This window comes from Gobio gobio, assembly GCF_949357685.1.
Source record: "Gobio gobio genome assembly, chromosome: 6".
Classification (NCBI taxonomy): Eukaryota; Metazoa; Chordata; class Actinopteri; order Cypriniformes; family Gobionidae; genus Gobio; species Gobio gobio.
The window spans coordinates 52,822,485-52,843,905 of NC_137102.1; the positions used below are offsets into that span (position 1 = coordinate 52,822,485).

General features: G+C 35.9%; 1 protein-coding gene across 1 annotated transcript in view; it reads left to right on the forward strand.

The window, feature by feature from the left end:
- Nucleotides 1-412: 412 nt before the first annotated feature.
- The window catches only part of sema6ba (sema domain, transmembrane domain (TM), and cytoplasmic domain, (semaphorin) 6Ba), a gene marked incomplete at both ends in the record, with an annotated part of 92,038 nt that continues 71,029 nt past the window's right edge, over nt 413-21,421 (forward strand). Inside the window, 4 exons of the mRNA XM_079820578.1 lie at nt 413-518; nt 8,292-8,406; nt 11,171-11,231; nt 11,339-11,401. Of these exons, the coding sequence (XP_079676704.1) occupies nt 413-518; nt 8,292-8,406; nt 11,171-11,231; nt 11,339-11,401 (345 nt within the window). The remainder of the gene's footprint in view (nt 519-8,291; nt 8,407-11,170; nt 11,232-11,338; nt 11,402-21,421) is intronic.

The window sequence follows — 21,421 nt, forward strand, 5'->3', positions numbered from 1 at the left end:
AAAAACAGTACTCATGTTGCATTCCAAGTCTTCTGAATTCAGATGAAATCTTCATGTAAAGAACAGAGTTGATCTTAATGTTTTAATTTTGCTGAAATGATCCCACCGCTCCATGAAACACACGTATTCAATCATAACTCATTCAAATGAGCTTATTATTTTTATTATTAGACTATAGTGGAATCAACTGTGAGTCTTAATCAAGTCTCTAATGCTTTCATTATTGTGTAATATTTCATACAAATCAGTCATTTATGAGGTATCGTGTCTGATGGTGCGCTAGAAGGGTGCAAGTAGATAGTGAACAGCAACTCACTATAGCATTGTGGTGTGTTCTTTTCATCATTTTTATAACTTCATTTTCTTCATAATTTCTCTTCTCCTGCCTACAGAGCTCTGGTGTGTCGCTGCCATGGCGACCCTGACCCCCTGCTTCTTACGGATTTTTGCTGTCCTCCAATTGGCTGCCTGCTCGTTTCCAGAGGAACCTGGCCCTTTAATCTCCGCCCCTGCTGAGGGTAAGCACACACACCCCCTCCCCAATTACACTGTACCATGTTAAGCAACATCAGCAGGTTAGTTTTCAGCTGGACATACTCGTCACATTTATGTTCTTTAAAGCACGCTCATTTAGAGCATAACAGCACAATCAGCATTTAGCTCATAAATTAGCTTTGAGATTTTGCCTTCCAAAAACATGCACATCAGTTGGATTCCAAATTATTGTGCCAAGTTCTATGATTATAAACATCATAAGAAAAGATTTCTGTGCCAGATTACAATGATTTTACCACGGTTAAGGTAAAATGATAATGATTTGGAAATGATAACTGGTTTAAGCTAAAGACGCTAAATATATGATACCATTGCTGTTATTTTAATTCCATAAAATCCTTCTTTCTTTCTTTTTTGTGGAGAGCTATAAAATAACTACCATAGGAGTTACCAAATCGGCTGTCCGTCAGTATTATTTATGAATTATATATATACTATTATAGTTTTTATTAATACTTTTATTTTTATATCTTTAGTTTTAGTAATTTAGTTATTGTTATTTTTGATATTTCTAATTAGCTTATATTTTATAGATTTTTTTGTTTTAGTAATTGTAGTATATCTACTCAAACTTTTATTTCATTTTTATTTCAGTAAGCTGCCTAAACAACATTTAAAAAAATAATAATAATTCAGTGAAGCCAAATATATGATACCACTGCTATTATTTTGATACAGTAAATAGCAATTTTTATTGATTTATTTATTTTTGAGATTTTAGTCTTTCAAGTATAAAAGCTAAAATATAATGAGAGTAGGAGATAAATTGGCCGCTAACTAAACCTGACTTTCTCTTAACAGGACTTTGGACAAACTCATTGAGCTTATTTGATCCTCCCTGGTGAAGGGAGGGTTCACCCAAAAAATGTTCATCTTCAAGAAAGTATGTTCAAAGTATGTTAATTCTCACAGCACGTTTGAGCTTCAGCAAGAACCAATGAGGTTCATTCTTGTGTTAAACAGCACATTGAGCTTCAGCAAGAACCAATGAGGTTTATTCTCGTGTTACGCAGCACGTTGAGCTTCAGCAAGAACCAATGAGGTTTATTCTCGTGTTACGCAGCACGTTGAGCTTCAGCAAGAACCAATGAGGTTTATTCTCGTGTTACACAGCACGTTGAGCTTCAGCAAGAACCAATGAGGTTTATTCTCGTGTTACGCAGCACGTTTGAGCTTCCTCAAGAACCAATGAGGTTCAGTCTCGTGTTACACAGCACGTTTGAGCTTCAGCAAGAACCATTGAGGTTTATTCTCGTGTTACGCAGCACGTTTGAGCTTCTGCAAGAACCAATGAGGTTCATTCTCGTGTTACGCAGCACGTTTGAACTTTAGCAAAAACCAATGAGGTTCATTCTCGTGTTACACAGCATGTTTGAGCTTCAGCCAGAACCAATGAGGTTCATTCTCGTGTTACGCAGCACGTTTGAGCTTCAGCAAGAACCAATGAGGTTCATTCTCGTGTTACGCAGGACGTTTGAGCTTCTGCAAGAACCAATGAGGTTCATTCTCGTGTTACGCAGCACGTTTGAGCTTCAGCAAGAACCAATGAGGTTCATTCTCGTGTTACGCAGCATGTTGAGCTTCCTCAAGAACCAATGAGGTTCATTCTCTTGTTACGCAGCACGTTTGAACTTTAGCAAAAACCAATGAGGTTCATTCTCTTGTTACGCAGCATGTTTAACTTCAGCAAGAACCAATGAGGTTCATTCTCGTGTTAAACAGCACGTTGAGCTTCCTCAAGAACCAATAAGGTTCAGTCTCGTGTTACGCAGCACGTTTGAGCTTCAGTAAGAACCAATGAGGTTCATTCTTGTGTTACGCAGCACGTTGAGCTTCCTCAAGAACCAATGAGGTTCATTCTCTTGTTACGCAGCACGTTTGAGCTTTAGCAAAAACCAATGAGGTTCATTCTTGTGTTACGCAGCACGTTGAGCTTCCTCAAGAACCAATGAGGTTCATTCTCTTGTTACGCAGCATGTTTGAGCTTCAGCAAGAACCAATGAGGTTCATTCTTGTGTTACGCAGCACGTTGAGCTTCCTCAAGAACCAATGAGGTTCATTCTCGTGTACACAGCACGTTTGAGCTTCAGCAAGAACCAATGAGGTTCATTCTCGTGTTACGCAGCACATTTGAGCTTCCTCAAGAACCAACGAGGTTCATTGTCGTGTTACGCAGCACGTTTGAGCTTCCGCTATAACCAATGAGGTTCATTCTCGTGTTACGCAGCACGTTTGAGCTTCCGCAATAACCAATGAGGTTCATTCTCGTGTTACACAGCACGTTTGAGCTTCAGTAAGAACCAATGAGGGTCATTCTCGTGTTACACAGCACGTTTGAGCTTCAGCTAGAACCAATGAGGTTCCTTCTCGTGTTAAACAGCACGTTTGAGTTTCCTCAAGAACCAATGCGGTTCATTCTCGTGTTAAACAGCACTTTGAGTTTCCTCAAGAACCAATGAGGTTCATTCTCGTGTTACACAGCATGTTTGAGCTTCCTCAAGAACCAATGAGGTTCGTTCTTGTGTTACGCAGCACGTTTGAGCTTCCTCAAGAACCAATGAGGTTTGTTCTCGCACGTCAAGTTTCGGTTGAGCTTCTGTTTATGTTCGTTGATCAATATTTATATGTGAATAAAAGCTTAAATTCAGCCTTAACAAATCTGTTCATCTTATTAAACGATCATGTCTCCTCAGAAAATTTGGACTAAACCGCTCAATTCATTTTAATTCGTTTTGAAAAAAAAATTTATGAACTTTTTGAAGCATCAAAGTGGTAGTTGCATAACTGTCAATGGAGGGACAGAAATCTCTCAGATTTCATTAAAAAGATCTTCGTTTGTGTTTCGAATATTAAAGAAAATCTTGCGGGTTTGGACAATAACTTTTTTTTCCATTTTTGGTTGAACTAAACCTTTAAAATGTACTCTGCATATACTAGTTTTAAATGCATACAGAAGTTATGTGGGCACAAAATAGGTTTACATATACAAAGTTGGCCTGTGTCATTTTAAAATAATCATTAAGATTTTGATGTTTGACTAACTGAGACCATTTAGAGTGCATGAGATGCAGTGAGAACAGGTTGCAGCATGAAAATTACCTTTAGGAATTCTGTTAACTTAAAGTTAACCCCCTAAACATTATAGTATAATTCACACTCCACCCTTAAATGTGGTCAAATCTGCTTTTTTGTTGTTGTTTTTTTGGCTACGTTAAAGCTTTTATACAGCATGCTGCACTACCACTTTTGTGAAGCCACTTCCAGACTGCTCTTTTAAAAGTACATATGGTTGACATATGATGTGGACATGTCGCGCTGTTTGTAAATAGTTTAGCACGTTAGTGTTCATGGATGGATGAAATACACCATATGGCTGTGATCTTTTTAAAAGCCTTTCAAAATAATGGTGCTGGAAAAACGAGACACAAACTGTGGATGCGTGTTCGAGTATACGAGGGGTTTTATTCCCTATAGATCCACAAATCAGAATCAGTGATAGTGATGAACAGCCACTCATGCCTCTCTAATGATGCAGTAGAGACCAGGGGTTAAAGGTCATACAGCACAATGTGTATATGTGTGTATGAGGGTCAGGTTATGTCTCCACAAGGATAGTTAAACCTGAATTCACCTACATTAAAAGGGTCCTGCCAATATTTGCTTTCTGCAAGGAAAACGGCTTTGTAAACATAATAAATAATGTCTTAATGAGAAAATAAAAAAAGCGAAATGTTTTATGTGAGGAGTAGATTTAGAGGTAAATAACAGAAAATATAATTAGCTCAGTATAAAAGCAACAGAAGTCAGTAAAGATAGAAAAACAAACGTGTGTGTGTGTAAATCAAAGTGAAATAAGGTGACCTTTTTAAGGGTTTTCCACATTTAATTGCTCATACCAAAGCACAAAAAACATTGAAACCCATGTGAAATGTGTCCAAACAACTAAAGGCAAAACAAGCCAGCAACGACAACAGTATCTCTATCCTTCTCTTCGTATTACAGTGGAATTAATTAACAGCAGAAACTGTACAGAATATTATTAGAGTTCAGTAAATATGTGGGTGTCCTCAGGCTCAGACACAGAATGCAGATCCGTCTCACTGTGGTTAGAGGACCCATTCCTGTTTGTTTTTTTCAGTGGTAATCTGTTTTCTAATTGTGTTTAACCTCTTTCCACAGCATTTGGAAAGCAATTTTCCTTATCTGAAATGTGTGAACACACTCTGAACTGCTAGCGACTCTTTTCAACAGCGTTTTATGCAGGAGCCTTTTGGGGGACACAATATAAAACTTATCAGCTTTGCTCATGAATATTAATTACGTGACAGGACATTGGCCCAGGAGTCCTTAACTGATTGTCGGGGCAAGTTGTATTAGCCATCTAGGATTAGCGCTTACTGTGTGTGCATCAGTGTTATTTTTTTTATAATTGATGTAATATTTTAGTAATATTTTAAATTAGCTTTTATTTTTATATTTTCAGTTTAAATTTTAGGTTAATGTTTAGTCATTTTGTGTGCTTTTGTAATTTTAGATATATTTTTTATCTATAATTTATTTTTATTTCAGTTTTAGGGTATGTTTACATGACAGCGATGTACTAAAAACGGAAAGGTTTTTCCTTTGCATTTTTCACGTACAGGCGACAGCATTGTCAAAATAATCCCCATTCACACAGATACGTGAATATGACTAAAAACGCTGTATTATGCTGCCTGGCCAGTAGTTGGCACTGTTACTTTGTAAAGAAACCTATAGACTGAACACGTAATAGCACACACATGACGTCACCGTTTTCACAAATGTGCATTTTTGTACACTGTAAAAAATTTTTTACGTAAAATGTACGGTAAAAAAACGGCAGCTGGGGTTGCCAGAACTTTACTGTAAAAAATACGGTAGCAACATTTATGCCTTACGGGACAGCACTTAGTTTACTATTTTACAGTTCAAAACTGTATAATTTAAAGGTTTATATTGTAATAATTACATGTACACTGTAAAAAAAAATTCTGTAAAATGTATAGTAAAAAAATATGTTTTATTAACTGAAATAATATTAAATTACCAACCTGTTGAAATACTAATATCTGTTATGTACCAATCACAGTGGTGATGAGAGTCACTTGATGAATCAAAGCTCATCACAAGCAGTTTTTAGGAGGACAATACTAATATATAGAAGGTGCACAGTGTCATTCACACACTATTTTAAAAATGCAATAAACACTAATTTAACAACGTTAGATGTAACATAAAACCCTAATGCACATAACTGTTTAGAAAAAAAAAAAAAAAAACTAAGAAGAAACAGTTATTCGCACGAAAATACATCAAATGTGAAATGTCACGCAGGGAATTCTGCGAATGTCCATTTACACTACTTATTTTTCACTTCCGAAAACTGTCAATTTAACGGTATTTTACTGTAAAATTACACTAAATGTAAGGTTAGATCTATTAAAGTTATTCACCGTATATAGTGTGGAAACTTTCTGTTAACCAATTAACTGTTTTTCACCGTAGCATTCTTACAGTCTTTTGCTGTTAAAATCACAATAATTTTCGATAACCGTATTGTTTTCAAAAAATTGCTCTTTGAAAACTGTTTCCAAAAGTTTGCGTTTTCAGACCCCCAAAATGTTGTTGTTGTGTAAATGAAAGGCCAAAACACTTGAAAAGTTAAAAAAATGGTGTTGTGAATGGCCCCTTAGTTTTAGTCATTTTAGTACTTCAACTTCATCTTATTTTATTTCATTTAGTTGCCAAGGCAGCATTTAAAATGTTTAGCTTTTAAATGTTTTTCATGTAATATTTGTATATTTGTATATTTTATTTTTTAATAGTTTTGGTGCTATACAAGTATAGACAGAGGTCACATGTGAATTTTTCATAGATATCCTGGTTGTGATGACTGGGGTGTCCAGTCCTAAAATTGCAAAAGTATGTGTGTGTATATATATTTCTCAGTTGGAAAAGGGTGGCTTGCCCACTTCAGGTTGGTGGAGAGTTCCTGCCTCAAGTGGAGGAGTTCAAGTATCTCGGGGTCTTGTTCACGAGTGAGGAAAGGATGGAACAGGAGATTGACAGACGGATCGGTGCAGCTTCTGCAGTAATGCGGTCGATGTACCGGTCTGTCGTGGTGAAGAAGGAGCTGAGCTGTGAGGCGAAGCTCTCGATTTACCGGTCGATCTACGTTCCTACTCTCACCTATGCTCATGAGTTGTGGGTCATGACCGAAAGGACAAGATCCCGAATACAGGCGGCCGAAATGAGCTTTCTCCGCAGGGTGGCTGGGCGCTCCCGATAGGGTGAGAAGCTCGGTCACTCGGGAGGAGCTCAGTGTAGAGCCGTTGCTCCTCCACATCGAGAGGAGCCAGCTGAGGTGGCACGGGATTCTATTTTGGATGCCTCCTGGATGCCTGGAAGACCTAGGACACGCTGGAGGGTTATTTCTCCCGGCTGGTCTGGGAACGCCTCTTTGTTCCCCCGGTAGAGCTGGAGGAAGTGTCTAGGGAGAGGGAAGTCTGGGCGTCTCTGCTTAGACTGTTGCCCCCGCGACCCGGCCCCGGATAAGCGGAAGATGATGGATGGATGGATGGATGGATGGATGGATGGATATATACTAGGTTTCTTCAAGTGTCTTGGAGACGTTGCCACAGTTCTTCTGGATTTAGTCTGTATCAGTTTTTTCTTGTCATGTAATCCCAGATGGACTCCATGATGTTGAGATCAGATGTCTGTGTGGATCATACCGGCAGATTCCTTGTGCTCCTTGTCCATACAAAAATCTCACTGGATTATTAAAATTAATAGCAAAAGGAATATTTGGAAATATGTAAACTGATATTTCCTACTGAAACACTACAGCAAAAGATATAACTGCCTTAAAACCTTTTTTTTTATGTGTGTGAAATACTAACGTGCCTAAGAGTTTGGCACAATATATATATTATATATATATATATATATATATATATATATATATATATATATATATATATATATATATATATATATATATATATATATATATATATATATATATATATATATATATATATATATATATATATATATATATATATATATATGATAGTATGTAATATATGATGCATTCATAATGTGAACAAATCTTTCATTTTAGTCATTAGTTTTTTTTGTTTGGTTTTTTGTTGTTTTTTTTACAATGAATCAGTTCAAAAACTAGCCTGAATAATTAATTCATGAACTGATTCAGTTCAACTCACTGATTCAATGACATAAAAGCCATCACATGACTTCCGAAGATTTAACAAGTTGTATCTTATGATGCTTTTATGGTGACTCCCTATTTAATCTAATTGCATATAGTCAGAGCGGCCAGTATATCATGTAAGAAAGAAAGGTTTGGACTGACAAGAGGGCGAGTAAATAATGACATAACTGTTATTTTTGGGTGAACTTTCCCTTTAAGGTGTCTTGTAGTTGGACTCTGCATGGAGAAGACACAATGATGTATGTTTTTGTCCTTTATTCCTGTCTCAGAGGTCTTCTATCTCTAACTCTTCTGGGAAAGTGATGGACGCATTCCTGCCTGTGGTTTAGTGTCTGTTTCATCCATCTATACTTCATCTTTTGTCTCTTTTGTTTGGGTGCCCCGAATGTATCTCTTTTCCATCTCCACTAATCATTTTTCCACATTTTGACATCCCCGTTTCCCCCTTCTGAATTCTCTCTGTTTCTTTATCTGTAAGTGGTGAGGCGATATCCAGTGTTTGTGGGCCGAGCTCATCGCTCTTACACCCGTCAGGAGCCGCTGTACATCCAGACCGTGCTGAAAGTCAATCGCACACTCTACATTGGAGCCAGGTAAAGTCCAATGACTTGACATACACATTTCAAATTAGAAATAATTTTTAGAATCATTTTGCATGTTGCACATCTTGCAAGAACAATACTGTACTAAGGAAAAAGTGTAAATGAGTCTCTGTGGTATTCATGCACTCATTCAAGATTCATTCACTCAGTAACATCACCGTATTTGGTTTTACTTCAATTAATATGACATGAATATAATATCCTCCCGTTTATTAAAGCCTTTCTGTTTCACTAAACCGTCTCGGTACCTAATTGGTCTTAATCGGAAATGACAAGCTACACAATGAGAAAATGTCATTACCGTTTTAAAGCTCTGACACGAACACCCATGTCCTAATAGCTCAACACAATCAGCCAATACAGCAGCATGTTCTTCACACACTGCCAAAGTGTGCATGTGGAAATCTGTGTCCAGTTTGACTGGTGTTACATTTGGTTACATCTTTGAAATCCGCCACATGCAAAGGCCTTCAAAGTCCGAGCTGGGAGGATTTAGACTCTCAAGGGGGTTTGCATGTGGTCCTGGTTAGGCGCTGGTTGAAAGTTAAACCCCTGTTCGCTGACCTTTAACCATTACACGGTCAAGCAGCTTAAACGCTCGCTCGCTCTCTGAAGCTAGAGAACAGATATAGTCTATCTTGAGTTTCTGAGCTCTCTTATAAACTCTCTTACACATTCTGGAAAAGTGGAAACTCTGATAAACCAGTTACTTTCACCATAAAACTCTGAGGCTGACATCTCTAGAGCCGAGAATTCAAATTTAGACTCTCTCATAGACAGGTTGATGGATTTGTTTGATCAAAACCCTTTAGTGCTCCAGTGTATTAGGTGCTAAAATATATCTTCTGTCTCGTCTCGCTTAGTCACATGATTTAAGCTACAATTTGATTTGCATACCTGTAATATGCACTACTCTATGTACTTCACTGGCAGTGGGAAAATATTCAAATCAGGAATTGGTTATTGTATCAGAAGGTATTGTTATTTTAATATTATTTAAATACTATTTAGTTTTTATGAATATTTAAAAATATGATCTTATATATAAATGTAGTAGCAATTTTATGTGCTTTTTAAATCTTGTTTAGCTTTAGTACTTTTTAAACTATTTTTTATTTAAGTTAACCTTTTCATCCAATATGTATATTTTATTTCATTTCAACTTCATTAATAGTTATAGTTTTAGTCAACAATAACTCTGTGCCATGACAGTTGCATTGGTAAGTTTACTACCAAATATTAAGGGTTGTTTTAAGATATGTCTTCAGTTCATCCAATTAGTAATTTTTTCCCTCTCTTTTTAAGCGTAAACCTCATATATGTTTGTTAGATTAATGAAAAAAGTAGGAGTAAGCAGGCTATATTTAAGAAGAAGATATATTCACTGAAAACAACTCTGATTGTTACAGAAATTTGCTTCTAATATATACTTTTTTATTTATAAACCATCACTGTCGGAAGGAAACCTTGCATCTCCAAAAACGCCACTTTTCAGGAAATGGAAAAAACTCTGTATTTTTTAAATAATCAAACACCGCACTGTCAAACTTGATATTGTGGCTTTATTTATGGTCAGACCATACTGTAAAAAAATATGGACATAGTGTCCGTGACGTCACCCATAGGATTCTGAAGAGCAGTTTTGAAGCGTAAAGTAGGGTCGAGCTGGCCGTTGCCATCTTGGCAGCGTATCATCGCGCGTCATTCCCGGATAATAGAAAATGGGCAAAGAGGCGGGACGTGGGCGGAGCTGAGGTGACGGGATGACTAACAGACAGCAGACAAACGGCTATCCACCTGTCACTCAAAGTGGCCACTCCCTTAATTATGCAGAACTTTAAGGCTTTATATAATGTAAACGAATGAGTTGTAAAAAAATTCCCCCCCCTCACAGTTGTCATGAAGGGCAAAATTAGCCGTATAGACCAAAACCACAATTTGTACCAGGCTTTAAACATGTTTTATTCTGCTGTAAAGTTGGGCATTTTAACATGGGGCTCAATGAGATTCTGCTCTCTGGAGCCTGTCCCTAGCGGCCAGTCAATGAATTGCAGTTTAAGTCACTTCCGTATTGGCTTCAAGAGAAACTGCGGGAGGTTGCCGTTTGGGTCAGACACGTGCATGTTTCATTTTAACATTATTAACATTGTACCAAAATCAAGCTCAAATGGAGTTACAAGGTTTTTGACAAGTGAATTTCAGAGAAGTTTGGATATAGGTTTGACTGACAGTTTGAGGATCCAATGGAGCTATGAGGTTTAGTCACAAGCTCTTTTGAATACTTTTCATTGGTTGAATGCTCCATTCACGCCATGTCGTAATTAAAGTAGTCTCAAGATGACAACACGTGATGTTATGTTCGGAACTGTTCACGTCCTAGGACTGGGAATTATGTGTTTCTATGGCACCACTATCAACGCCTAAATGAACCTGCAGTAGTCAGGTGGTACAAAGTAGGAGCTCTCAAATAATTTTCCCATATTACAAGCTGTAATTACGCGGATGTGAACGCTTTAAAATCGCGTAATTGCGGTAATTACTACATGACGTGAATGAACCTAAATATTTGCAAAACCCACAGGCAGATGTAGGTGAACAATAGTAATGATTTATGAAAAAAGAAAAAAAATGGAAATACAAGCTTTCCGCCCGACAGCGGCAATATTTATTTTTTTGTGTGTACTGTAGTCTAATCTCTATAAGTTTCATTGTTACTGATGGTCCGTGTATACTTTGTGTGTGTGTGTTGGTGCAGAGATGACCTTTATCGAGTGGAACTGGACCATGTATCTGGAGATGAAATGTTCTACAGCAAGGTGAGCCCTGCTCTCTGTCTCTTACACACACATAATTGCATATATGAACACTTCGCTTACCCTCCCGTGGATATGGGTGATGATTTCATTCCTTTGTCATTTTGCAGAAAAGGACGTGGGAATCCAATAAGAATGACATCCGCATCTGTAGAATGAAGGGCAAACATGAGGTGAGTGTTCAGCGCCAAATAACACAAAGGGTTTTTTCACGTTTTACGGTCGTTTTAGCGCCGTCTGAGTGGAGAAATTCATTCAAAGCAGTTTGAGTGATTTACTTGCCAAGAGCTCGATGTTTCAAACCTGTGGCATATGAATAAATTCTCCCAGAGAGTAAATGTATAAAATAAGGATTTGGTTTATATTTGCAGTCTCACAAGAAAATGTCACTTTAGCCTCTCAGCGGAGGCTTTTAACTTTATTACGGGGATTACTAACTGCCTCGGTTAGTATTGGAAGTTATTGAGGGATAGATTTCCCATGAATTGCTTGTGTTTTTAACTTCTACTGTAATTATTAGATTAAATATTATAGCCTAATTTAATTTTTTTTATTTAATATATGTTTATTGTGAAAAAATTGCAATATATCAGAAGACATGGAGTGGGTCAGAAATGATTTTGACCACTTCATTAAGTTTTATTTTGTAGAAATAAATATGCCTTTCTTTAAAGTGAATTTCGTTTTGTATAAATTTTATCTTCTTTTTAATATATTTAATATTTAAGCAAATATAGCACACAATAGCCTTAGCGCACGCATTGCACGCATGTCTCATAAATGTGTATCGGATAGTTTACAAAATCAAATGATTCAGAAAATGTTTGCCATTGAAATGACTGGGAAAAAAGTGTCCCATTCAACCTGAATTCACCATACACTCTTTGAAATCACAATTGCATTGCATCATGTTGTTTTAAATTCCAAATATTTTACTTATAACATTCATCATTACCAATTATTCAGTTATTTGTATTTACTGAATACTGAGTTGTGTTCAGTGTCACAATATTACTGTTTTTTTTTCTTCATTCAAAAACATTCAAATAGTAGTCAAATCTTTTGATCATTTAAAATATAATAGGTCTTTGTAATGTGCCTTTGTTAAATATATAAATTAAATAAACTACAAGAAATATCTATTTTTTTTCCTGTTGCTTATCTCTCTGTCACATTCCTGAGGCTCATTCATTATGCAGGTCATTATGCAGCTCATTATGGGTTCCTTTGTCTGTCAGGTGTAATTCACATCATTATTCATGATCATTCACACCCCTTCGCATACGGCATATACCATTAACTGAAATAATGTTAAATTACCAACCTATTGAAATACTAATATCTGGTATGTACCTTTGATATATACTGACAACCACCAATCACAGAGGTGATGAATCACATGATGAGTCAAAGCTCATCTCAAGCAGTTTTTAGGAGAACAATACTAATATATTGAAGGTGTCATTCACACAAACACTAAACAACTTCATAGTAACTTTAAAAATGCAATAAACATGAATTTAACAACATTAGATGTAACCTAAAACCCTATTGTACATAACTGATTAGAAAAAAACTATAAGAAAAATAGTTATTTAAATGAAAATACATAAAATTTAAAGTGTCACACAGGGAATTCTAGGAATGTCATTATTATTATTATTTTTTACATTTACATGCATTCATTCAAAGAAACTTACAATAGAGGGACATGCATTTTATCAAAGAGCTAACAATATTCATAGTATACAATGCCAGGTTTAAAGATATCAAAGATATAATATCCAACACTTTGCGCAATACATTGGGCGAAACTGTTACTGGATATCAATATGCAATTTCAATAATGCGTGTTAATTCTCTTCTATCTAGGCAAACACGCCACCATTCTGAGTTAATGAGAGTAGAGTGCACCGGATTCATTTTTATGAAACGTTTTATTTTCCTGCTGCAATTACCGTTGCGATACAGTTGACGGAACGCTGGTGGTAAATGTAATTTTATTGAAAGACAATATTCATGTACTTTTGTGTGCATCACATTCTGGCATCTCCATTGGAAACAGTTTTGGCTTTTTTTCAGCACATTTGGACCTGACAGCTCCTGCAGCAGTTTTACTCAGTAATGAGCGATCTACATGCTGGCTTGGTAAAAACAGGTGTTTCTGTATCATTATATAATGAACGACAGAGTTAAGGTGATTTAAAGAAGGTGATTTGCCACGTTAGCAGGAAACATGGCCTTTATCGCAAGACATCTGTTAAGGGATGATGGATCTTGATGACGCAACACTTAAAAATAAAGGTTCTTAATGGCATCTATGGTTACATGAAGAACCTTTAACATGCATGAATCCTTTTCATAGGTTGAAAACATTTTTATTTTAAGAACTTTTTACTGAAAGGATCTTCTATTGGCGCTTTTCCACTGCATGTTATGGCTTGTTATGGCTTGGTATGGCTTGGTACGGCTCACTTTTGGGGGATTTTCCACTGTGTACAGTACCTAGTAGCTACCTGGTACTTTTTTTAATACCATTTCGGTTGAGGTTCCAAGCGAGCCGTACCGATGCTAAAATGTGACGTGTAAAGACTGCAGATCACTGATTGGTCAGAAAGAATCATCACTACTAACCGCATTGGGTTTGCAAAACGAGACACCAACCTGCTAGATTTAAATAGTCAGCAACAGCCACTGTAGTCTCATTTGTTCACACAATTTTAAACGACCGTCACACTCAACTTGAAAAGAAGAAACCCACTTTGAAGCAGTACTAATGGAAAAGCAAACCGAGCCAAAGTAAAGAGAGCCAAGCTGAGTCGTACCACGCAGTGGAAAAGTGGCTTATGGCAGCACTGCGAAAACAACTGCTTTTGGAAGCTTTATTATAAAAACAAGAAGAAAAAAATAAATAAATCACTATTGTAATGTGCATTTGGGAACAACATGTGCTAACCATCTTTCCTTACTTAATGACAAGTGTTTAAAAACTGACTGATGTTATTAACAAATAAGAAGGATTAAAGGATTTCTGCATTTTTCCGCCAAAATAAAAGCTTGGTTGTTTGAAAATGAAAAAAAACTAAGACAGTATAAAATGAACATTATATATATATATATATATATATATATATATATATATATATATATATATATATATATATATATATATATATATATATATATATATATATATATATATATATATATATATATATATATATATATATATATATATATATATTATTTTTTATTTTTTTTACATTAAAATATCACTAGTAATATTTCTTATTTAGTTTAATATTTTTATTTAGAAATAATAATAATCCTAATAATTATTATTATGTTATAGTCATATTTATTATTGGAGCTTTTTAAAAAAAAATCACATCCTTATCAAAAAAAGAAACAAAAAGAAAAATTTTTATTTTTACCCCCAAAATTGTCCAAGTCGATTAGTGATTTTCTCTCTCTATATATATATATCAGTGTTATATATATTATATATATATATTATATATATTATGTGATTATATATATATAATTAATCGCGATTAATTGCAAGTTTTTAATATTTTAAGTTTTTAATATTTTGATATTGTAATAATTTCAGTTACTCTCCAAATTAATTCTTTTTATGAATCACTGATACTAATGTATCTATGAAACATTAATGACGTTACATTACAGTATAACTGAAAGCTCCCAATTTCAACTTTTATTAGGCTTTAAAAAAAAACAGCTTTTAATTTAAGTGAGCTTAAAACAATCTTTACATAAACCGATTATAATAAATGTTATATTTATCCGTGGCCTTCCCTGTTAGACATATACAGAAATGTAATAGTTATCAAACACCTTTCTTAACTGCATAAATAATAAATTAAATATAGATTAATCATCATTAAAGCTAAAATTTTCTCTGTTCCTGTTGTTCTTTGATGAACATTAATGACAGACATCATCAGTGCTCCTGTCACTTTAAGAACGGCTGCTGACGAACATGATGCGGATCTGACACGCTGTCCCGCGCATCTCAACTCTTTAAGTTCATGTAAGACGTTATTTAACTAATTTAAGACTCCTAATATGAGAATACTCAAAATTCTCTGTGTTGTTGTTATTGTTTGTTCAAGAGCAAAAGAGAACTCGATGTGAGCAGGAGACTGACGCGAGTCTGTTTGTGCGTCGAGGATGTGTGTGTGTGTGTGTGTGTATCGAGTGTCCCTCAAATAGCTGACATGAGACGCAGCCACACAGACAGGACATTGACATACAGCGCATTCTCTTGTGTCTTGTGGCGCTTGGAAGCATTTACATGAATAGGAGCTTGATCATGTAACGCTAGGCAAAAATGGATATCAAAACGGACGCTGCGTTATTTGCGTTAAATATTTTTAATGCATTAAGCTGAAAAAATTAATCGCCCGCGTTAATGCGTTAATTTGCCCAGCCCTATGTGTATATATATATGTATATATATATATATGTATATATATATGTAAATATATATATATGTATATATATATATATATATATATATATATATATATATATATATATACACCACTGCTATATAGCCATACTAATTTAGACATCTTTGGATTTTCCATTAATTTGTGCACTGATTTTTGAGTGTCCTGTCAGGAGTGTTGCATTTTTAAAGGGATAGTTCACCTCAAAATGAAAATTCTGTCATCATTTTCTCACCCTCAAATATTTCTAATCCTATATGAGTTTCTTTATTCTCTTTAATGCAAAGAAGATATTTTGAAGAATATGGGTAACTAATAGTCTCAGCCTCAGACGTCACGCCCACGGACCGTTGGCTGAACGTCTGATGCATATGGCACACTTATCTGGAAACGCTTCAGAAGTTTTGAAGTCGTCATCTGATTGGTCGAATTCTACAGGATGTCGGCGAGACGTGTGTGTTGCGTTCTTTAATGGTCCGCCTAGAAACAAATGCCATGACGCCAAACTCCCTGGTGGAAGAATAACGCCGTCTTGTTTACAACTGTGACAATGAGCGCTTACCTGGATAAACTAAATGATGGATTTTCAAAAGTATGTGAAGTTTGCGGCTCCATTGTTGCAGTAAACTTGAACAACGTTTGTGAATGAATAATGTATAGATGCTGGTCTGTTATTGCTGGGACATCGACTTTACATTTTCACGGCCATGAACATGTGCAGCATCTCAATTCGCCTACTTATACTACGGCCTAAAAGTATGTACCCTTTTTGTGAAGAAAAAGTACATACTTTTGAGTGTGTAGCAGAAGAGTATGCAAGCTTTGGGACGTACTACTTCGTCATCTATAACGGACTCTGTCGCTTAGTTACTGCCCTGTCAATCATCGTCACAGTTCAAATCCTCCACATTCAGTTTATTTCCTACCGTATCAGAGAGAAATGTTGTAGCACGCTGATCTGCCATTTGTGGGTCTTTAATGCAGAGACTCTCCTCATGTGTTTGCAGTTTAAATATAATGCTGCATTTAAAAGTTAATGGCCAAACTTATCATTAAAAAAGTTCACAATGCTGCTGCAGGTGAAATATAATATGGATAACATTGAATAAATATCTTTTCGTCAGGTTAACCCTTAATCGCCCCTCAAGTAGGGTTTACGTTTGAGTCCCTTGGGGTCAGATAGACCCCAAGCTTTTACAGAGCGATTGCATAAGGAAATATAATTTTTTTACATGGAAAACTATATATCATTTTTTTTATTTACTTCTCAACTATACATTTATGCTGTGTTTTTGTGGGTATTTGGTAGTTTTTTACCTATTTACTGCACAAATACTTAACTATGTCATAAATTGGCTCATTAAAAATCATTTTTTTATGAAAAAATCACTTGAATGATGATCTTAAATAAATATAAATAGTTTTTGGACATTGCTCTATGTGTTAGGGATAGAATACCGCCATCTGTAGGTTTGTGGAAAAACATTAGGAATTATAGTTAAAGAGAAAGAGAGTGCAATGACCACATTATCCACTAGAGGTCCATAGGGAAGTTATGCAGAAGTTAAGCTGCCTTTCATCTTTCTTTTATTTGCCCTTTTCTCTCTCTTTCTCATGATTGTTCCATGTTGCATTTGTGCTCTAGTATTTGTCCTTCATTTATGTATGGAATTTTTTTAGATTTATGCCAGTTTTGTTGATTTTATTTGCCAGTTTCTATAAAAATGCTCTCTGTTGCAGTCACACATGTGTGTGTTTGTGTGCGTGTGTGTGCGTGTGTGTATGAGACAGAAAGTTCGTTCCACTTTGTGTTTATGCTCTAGGACCAGATCTTGATATAAATGTAGACATTTTCAGATTTATACTGGATTTAGTTGATTTTTTTTACAAACAAAGTGAAAAAAAAAGCATTTTTTACATTTTCCCATTCATTGCCAAAATCCAAAAAAATGCTCCAGACACCTGTGTTTGTGTTTGTGTGTGTGTGCGTGTCAGTGAACATGCTTGTTCCATATTGCATTTGTGCTCTAGTATTAGTACTTCATTTATGTATGAAAATATTTCAGATTTATGCCAGTTTTGTTGATTTTATTTGCCAGTTTCTATAAAAATGCTCTCTGTTGCAGTCACACACATGTGTGTGTTTGTGTGTGTGTATGTGCGTGTGTGTATGAGACAGAAAGTTCGTTCCACTTTGTGTTTATGCTCTAGGACCAGACCTTGATATAAATGTGGAAATTTTCAGATTTATACTGGATTTAGTAAAAAAAAAAATTGACAAAAAAAGTGAAAAAAATGTATTTTTTACACTTTCCCATTCATTTTCAATGTGGGGTCAATCTGACCCCGAGGGACTTAAACGGTAAAAAAAATTTTACACACCTTTAGAACAACCAAATCAAGCCCAGATTTTTTGTGCATGTTTAGATAGATTATGTAGGAAAAGTCACCGAGTCTCATGGCCCTGACATGAAGGGAACACTTTTAAAAAATGGAGGAAAAGTCCAGTGGGGTCAGCTGGACCCCAAGGGACGACTAAGGGTTAAATACTCATAATTGATCACTCAAACTCCTTAATCTAAACCTCTCTACTTAACCGTCGGACTCGCACAACCGTCATGTTTGTAGTTTTTTTAACACTTTTTATCCGCGTTTGTAGTTCTACTCGAATCCTCGTCCAACTCGCAATGGGTTGTGGGCGATATCAGCCGTTAGAGTGTGCATCGATCTGCACTCCAAATTCGGAAATAGTAGACCATCCGGGTATCTTTGGAATACTATGATTTGGGACATACTAAATCTACTATTTAGTATGGATAGTATGCGAATTGGGACGCAGCGATGGCTCGGAACAAAACTGTGATTGGTTGCATTACATGTCAGTCAAGTGTCCTCTTCGGCGGTCCTTGACCAATGAAAGCTGCGATAGAGGCAAGACCTTCTGCCGTCAGTCTGGAGGTCTGGCTATGCGAGACTATGTAACTAAACAGTTGTCGGTCCCCATTGACTTGAATGATAAAAGTATGTGGGTAAAAATGACTATGGAAGCCAAAGGGAACCAGAAACTGTTTGATGACCAACATTCTTCAAAATATTCTTTTGTGTTCAACTGAACAAAGAAACTCATTATTTTTGGGGTGAACTATCCCTTTAAGACAACCTGAAATGAAAAATACTTTTGAATTGCACCTCGAGACCCCTGTGTTCTGCAACCTAATTAGTTATATGTCTTTTTTTTCTCATCCCTTGATCTATCCTGCCCAAATAGTTCTCCTCAACTCTGGTTTAATATTCTCTTTAACTTGAGGAGATTGTGAAGGCCTGTTTTCTGAGCTGAAGTTGGGCCGAGTTCAGTTTAATTGCAGATGCGATTGTGTCTCTCTTTGATGTTTTCATGATAGACTTGTTCTTATTCTTCGGTTCAGAGGCTAATTACCTTCTGCCTTCTGCCCACCGTTGTGATGTAGGAGTCCTGCTTTCCCGCTCTTTCGCAAACCAGGGCGTTTTAATAAATGTGTATGACTGCAGGGGAGAGGACTTCAAGGGAATGAGTGTCAAACCTGGACAAGGATTATTGTTTGGCAAGAGGGAGCTTACAAATTAGACCTGTCTGCCACCCACCCACATGTTCGCAGAAATCTGAGACATCAAACACGCACCTGCGAATCTTTGCCTCTGGCACTTTCTGCAACAGGGTCTCATTCTCTCTCCTTCTTGCTTTTCTTTCTCGCTCTTTCCGTGTTTTTGCTCGTGATCACTAATTACCTCGTACACTATAAACTGTTTTGTTCGCCACTAATTTTATGAGAGAGACAGAATATGGAGACACGTGTCCAATTACCCGTCCTTCTGTCAGAGATCTGACCGCACACCTCCACACACCACTGATATCAGACTGCTGATACAGGAGCCAGTTTTTGCATTTCATATGCTCTGAAATAAGATGAGATGGACTTTAGAAAGTGCTGTCAGACGAAATGTGTTTGATCTGATCTAGCATGTGTTCCCTCAGTAATTGTGGCCTTGCTGCTTGATTTAAGCTGACATGATTTGATAATGAGGGAGGAAATTCACAACCCAATATCCTTATTCTGACTCACGTTATTACACACTTACTACAGTAAGGAGCTGCAAAATTGCATCTTGTTCCAGAAAATATATCTCAAACATGTGAAGAGAACTATGGAGCCTATGAAAGCTTGTTTCCTTCTTGGAATAAAACATTTGAAAAGATAATTGTGACTTTTTATCTCCAATTCTGCCTTTTTTCTTACAATTGCGCGTTATTAAGTCAGAATTGCGTGATATAAACTCGCAATTGCGAGGTCCAATTCTGAGGGGGGAAAAAAGTGACATTTTTTCATAGAATTCCGAGTTTAACCCTCTGGGGTTCTTCATTTATGGGTCACACTCAGGACCTTCAGGTCAAAAATGACCCGGAGGGCGGGATTAAGATAAAAAGATTTGAGTAAAATTAATTAAATATATTTTTGTTCAATAATATTTTTTCTTTTCTTTTTTGGTGTTTTGAGATCATTTTAGGATTTATAATTAATATTTATGCAATAATTATGACCCATTTTTTCCCATTGAATATAATAAAAAATGTATATATATATATATATATATATATATATATATATATATATATATATATATATATATAAATTTTTTATTATATTCAATATATATATATATATATATATTTTTTTTTTTTTAATTAAAGCTGTATTTCATTTTAGAGTCAAGCCTAGGCCTCATGAAAGCAATTTTTTAAATGAGATCGGTGCTATCCGGTGGACACATTGAGCATTTTTATCACGCAATAGCAAATTTTTACCACTATAGTGGATCTTGCGTTTTATACATTTGTTTTACAAATCGTAGCTTCATCGGAATGGTCCGAAACTTGGTGACTTTATTGGTACTTGGTATATGAACACCCCAAAAAAATTGGGGACAGGATTTGAAAAGTCTAAGTGGTCGTAAAAAAAAATAGTCACACTCAGGACCTTTGGGTCAAAAATGACCCCCATAGGAAATGAATGGGAAATTAGTTTTTTGTGTGAATACAATCTACAAATCAGCCAGGATGCAGAAAAAAAGGAGTCAACAGTGAAGGGGTGAATCTCTAAAACATCAAGAGTGCAAAACAGACAAAAAAACTCACACACATTAACGCGTGCCATTCCAAAAGCTAATTGTGTTTTTGTGTGTGTGTGTGTGTGTGAGAGAGTTTTTTATGTCTGTTTTGCACTCTTGATGTTTTAGAGATTCACCCCTTCACTGTTGAGTCCTTTTTTTCTGCATCCTGGCTGATTTGTAGATTGTATGCACAAAAAAACTCTGTATTTTCATATTTTTGCCAATTTCCCATTCATTTCCTATGGGGGTCATTTTTGAGTGTGACAATTATTTTTACAACCACTTAGACTTTTCAAATCCTGTCCCCAATGTTGGGTGTTCATATACCAAGTACCAATAAAGTCACCAAGTTTCGGACCATTCCGATGAAGCTAAGATTTTTTTTTTTTTTTATTATTTAAAAAAAAATTGGGTCAGAAATGACAGAAGAGCCCCAGAGGGTTAAACAGTATCTCACAATTCTGCCTTTTTATTTTTTATTCTATGGCAGAAACAAGCTCCATATGAGCCTCTAAAGGGACATGGTGATGAAATAATATTAGATGGGAGGAAAAAATATTAGTTAATGCTTTT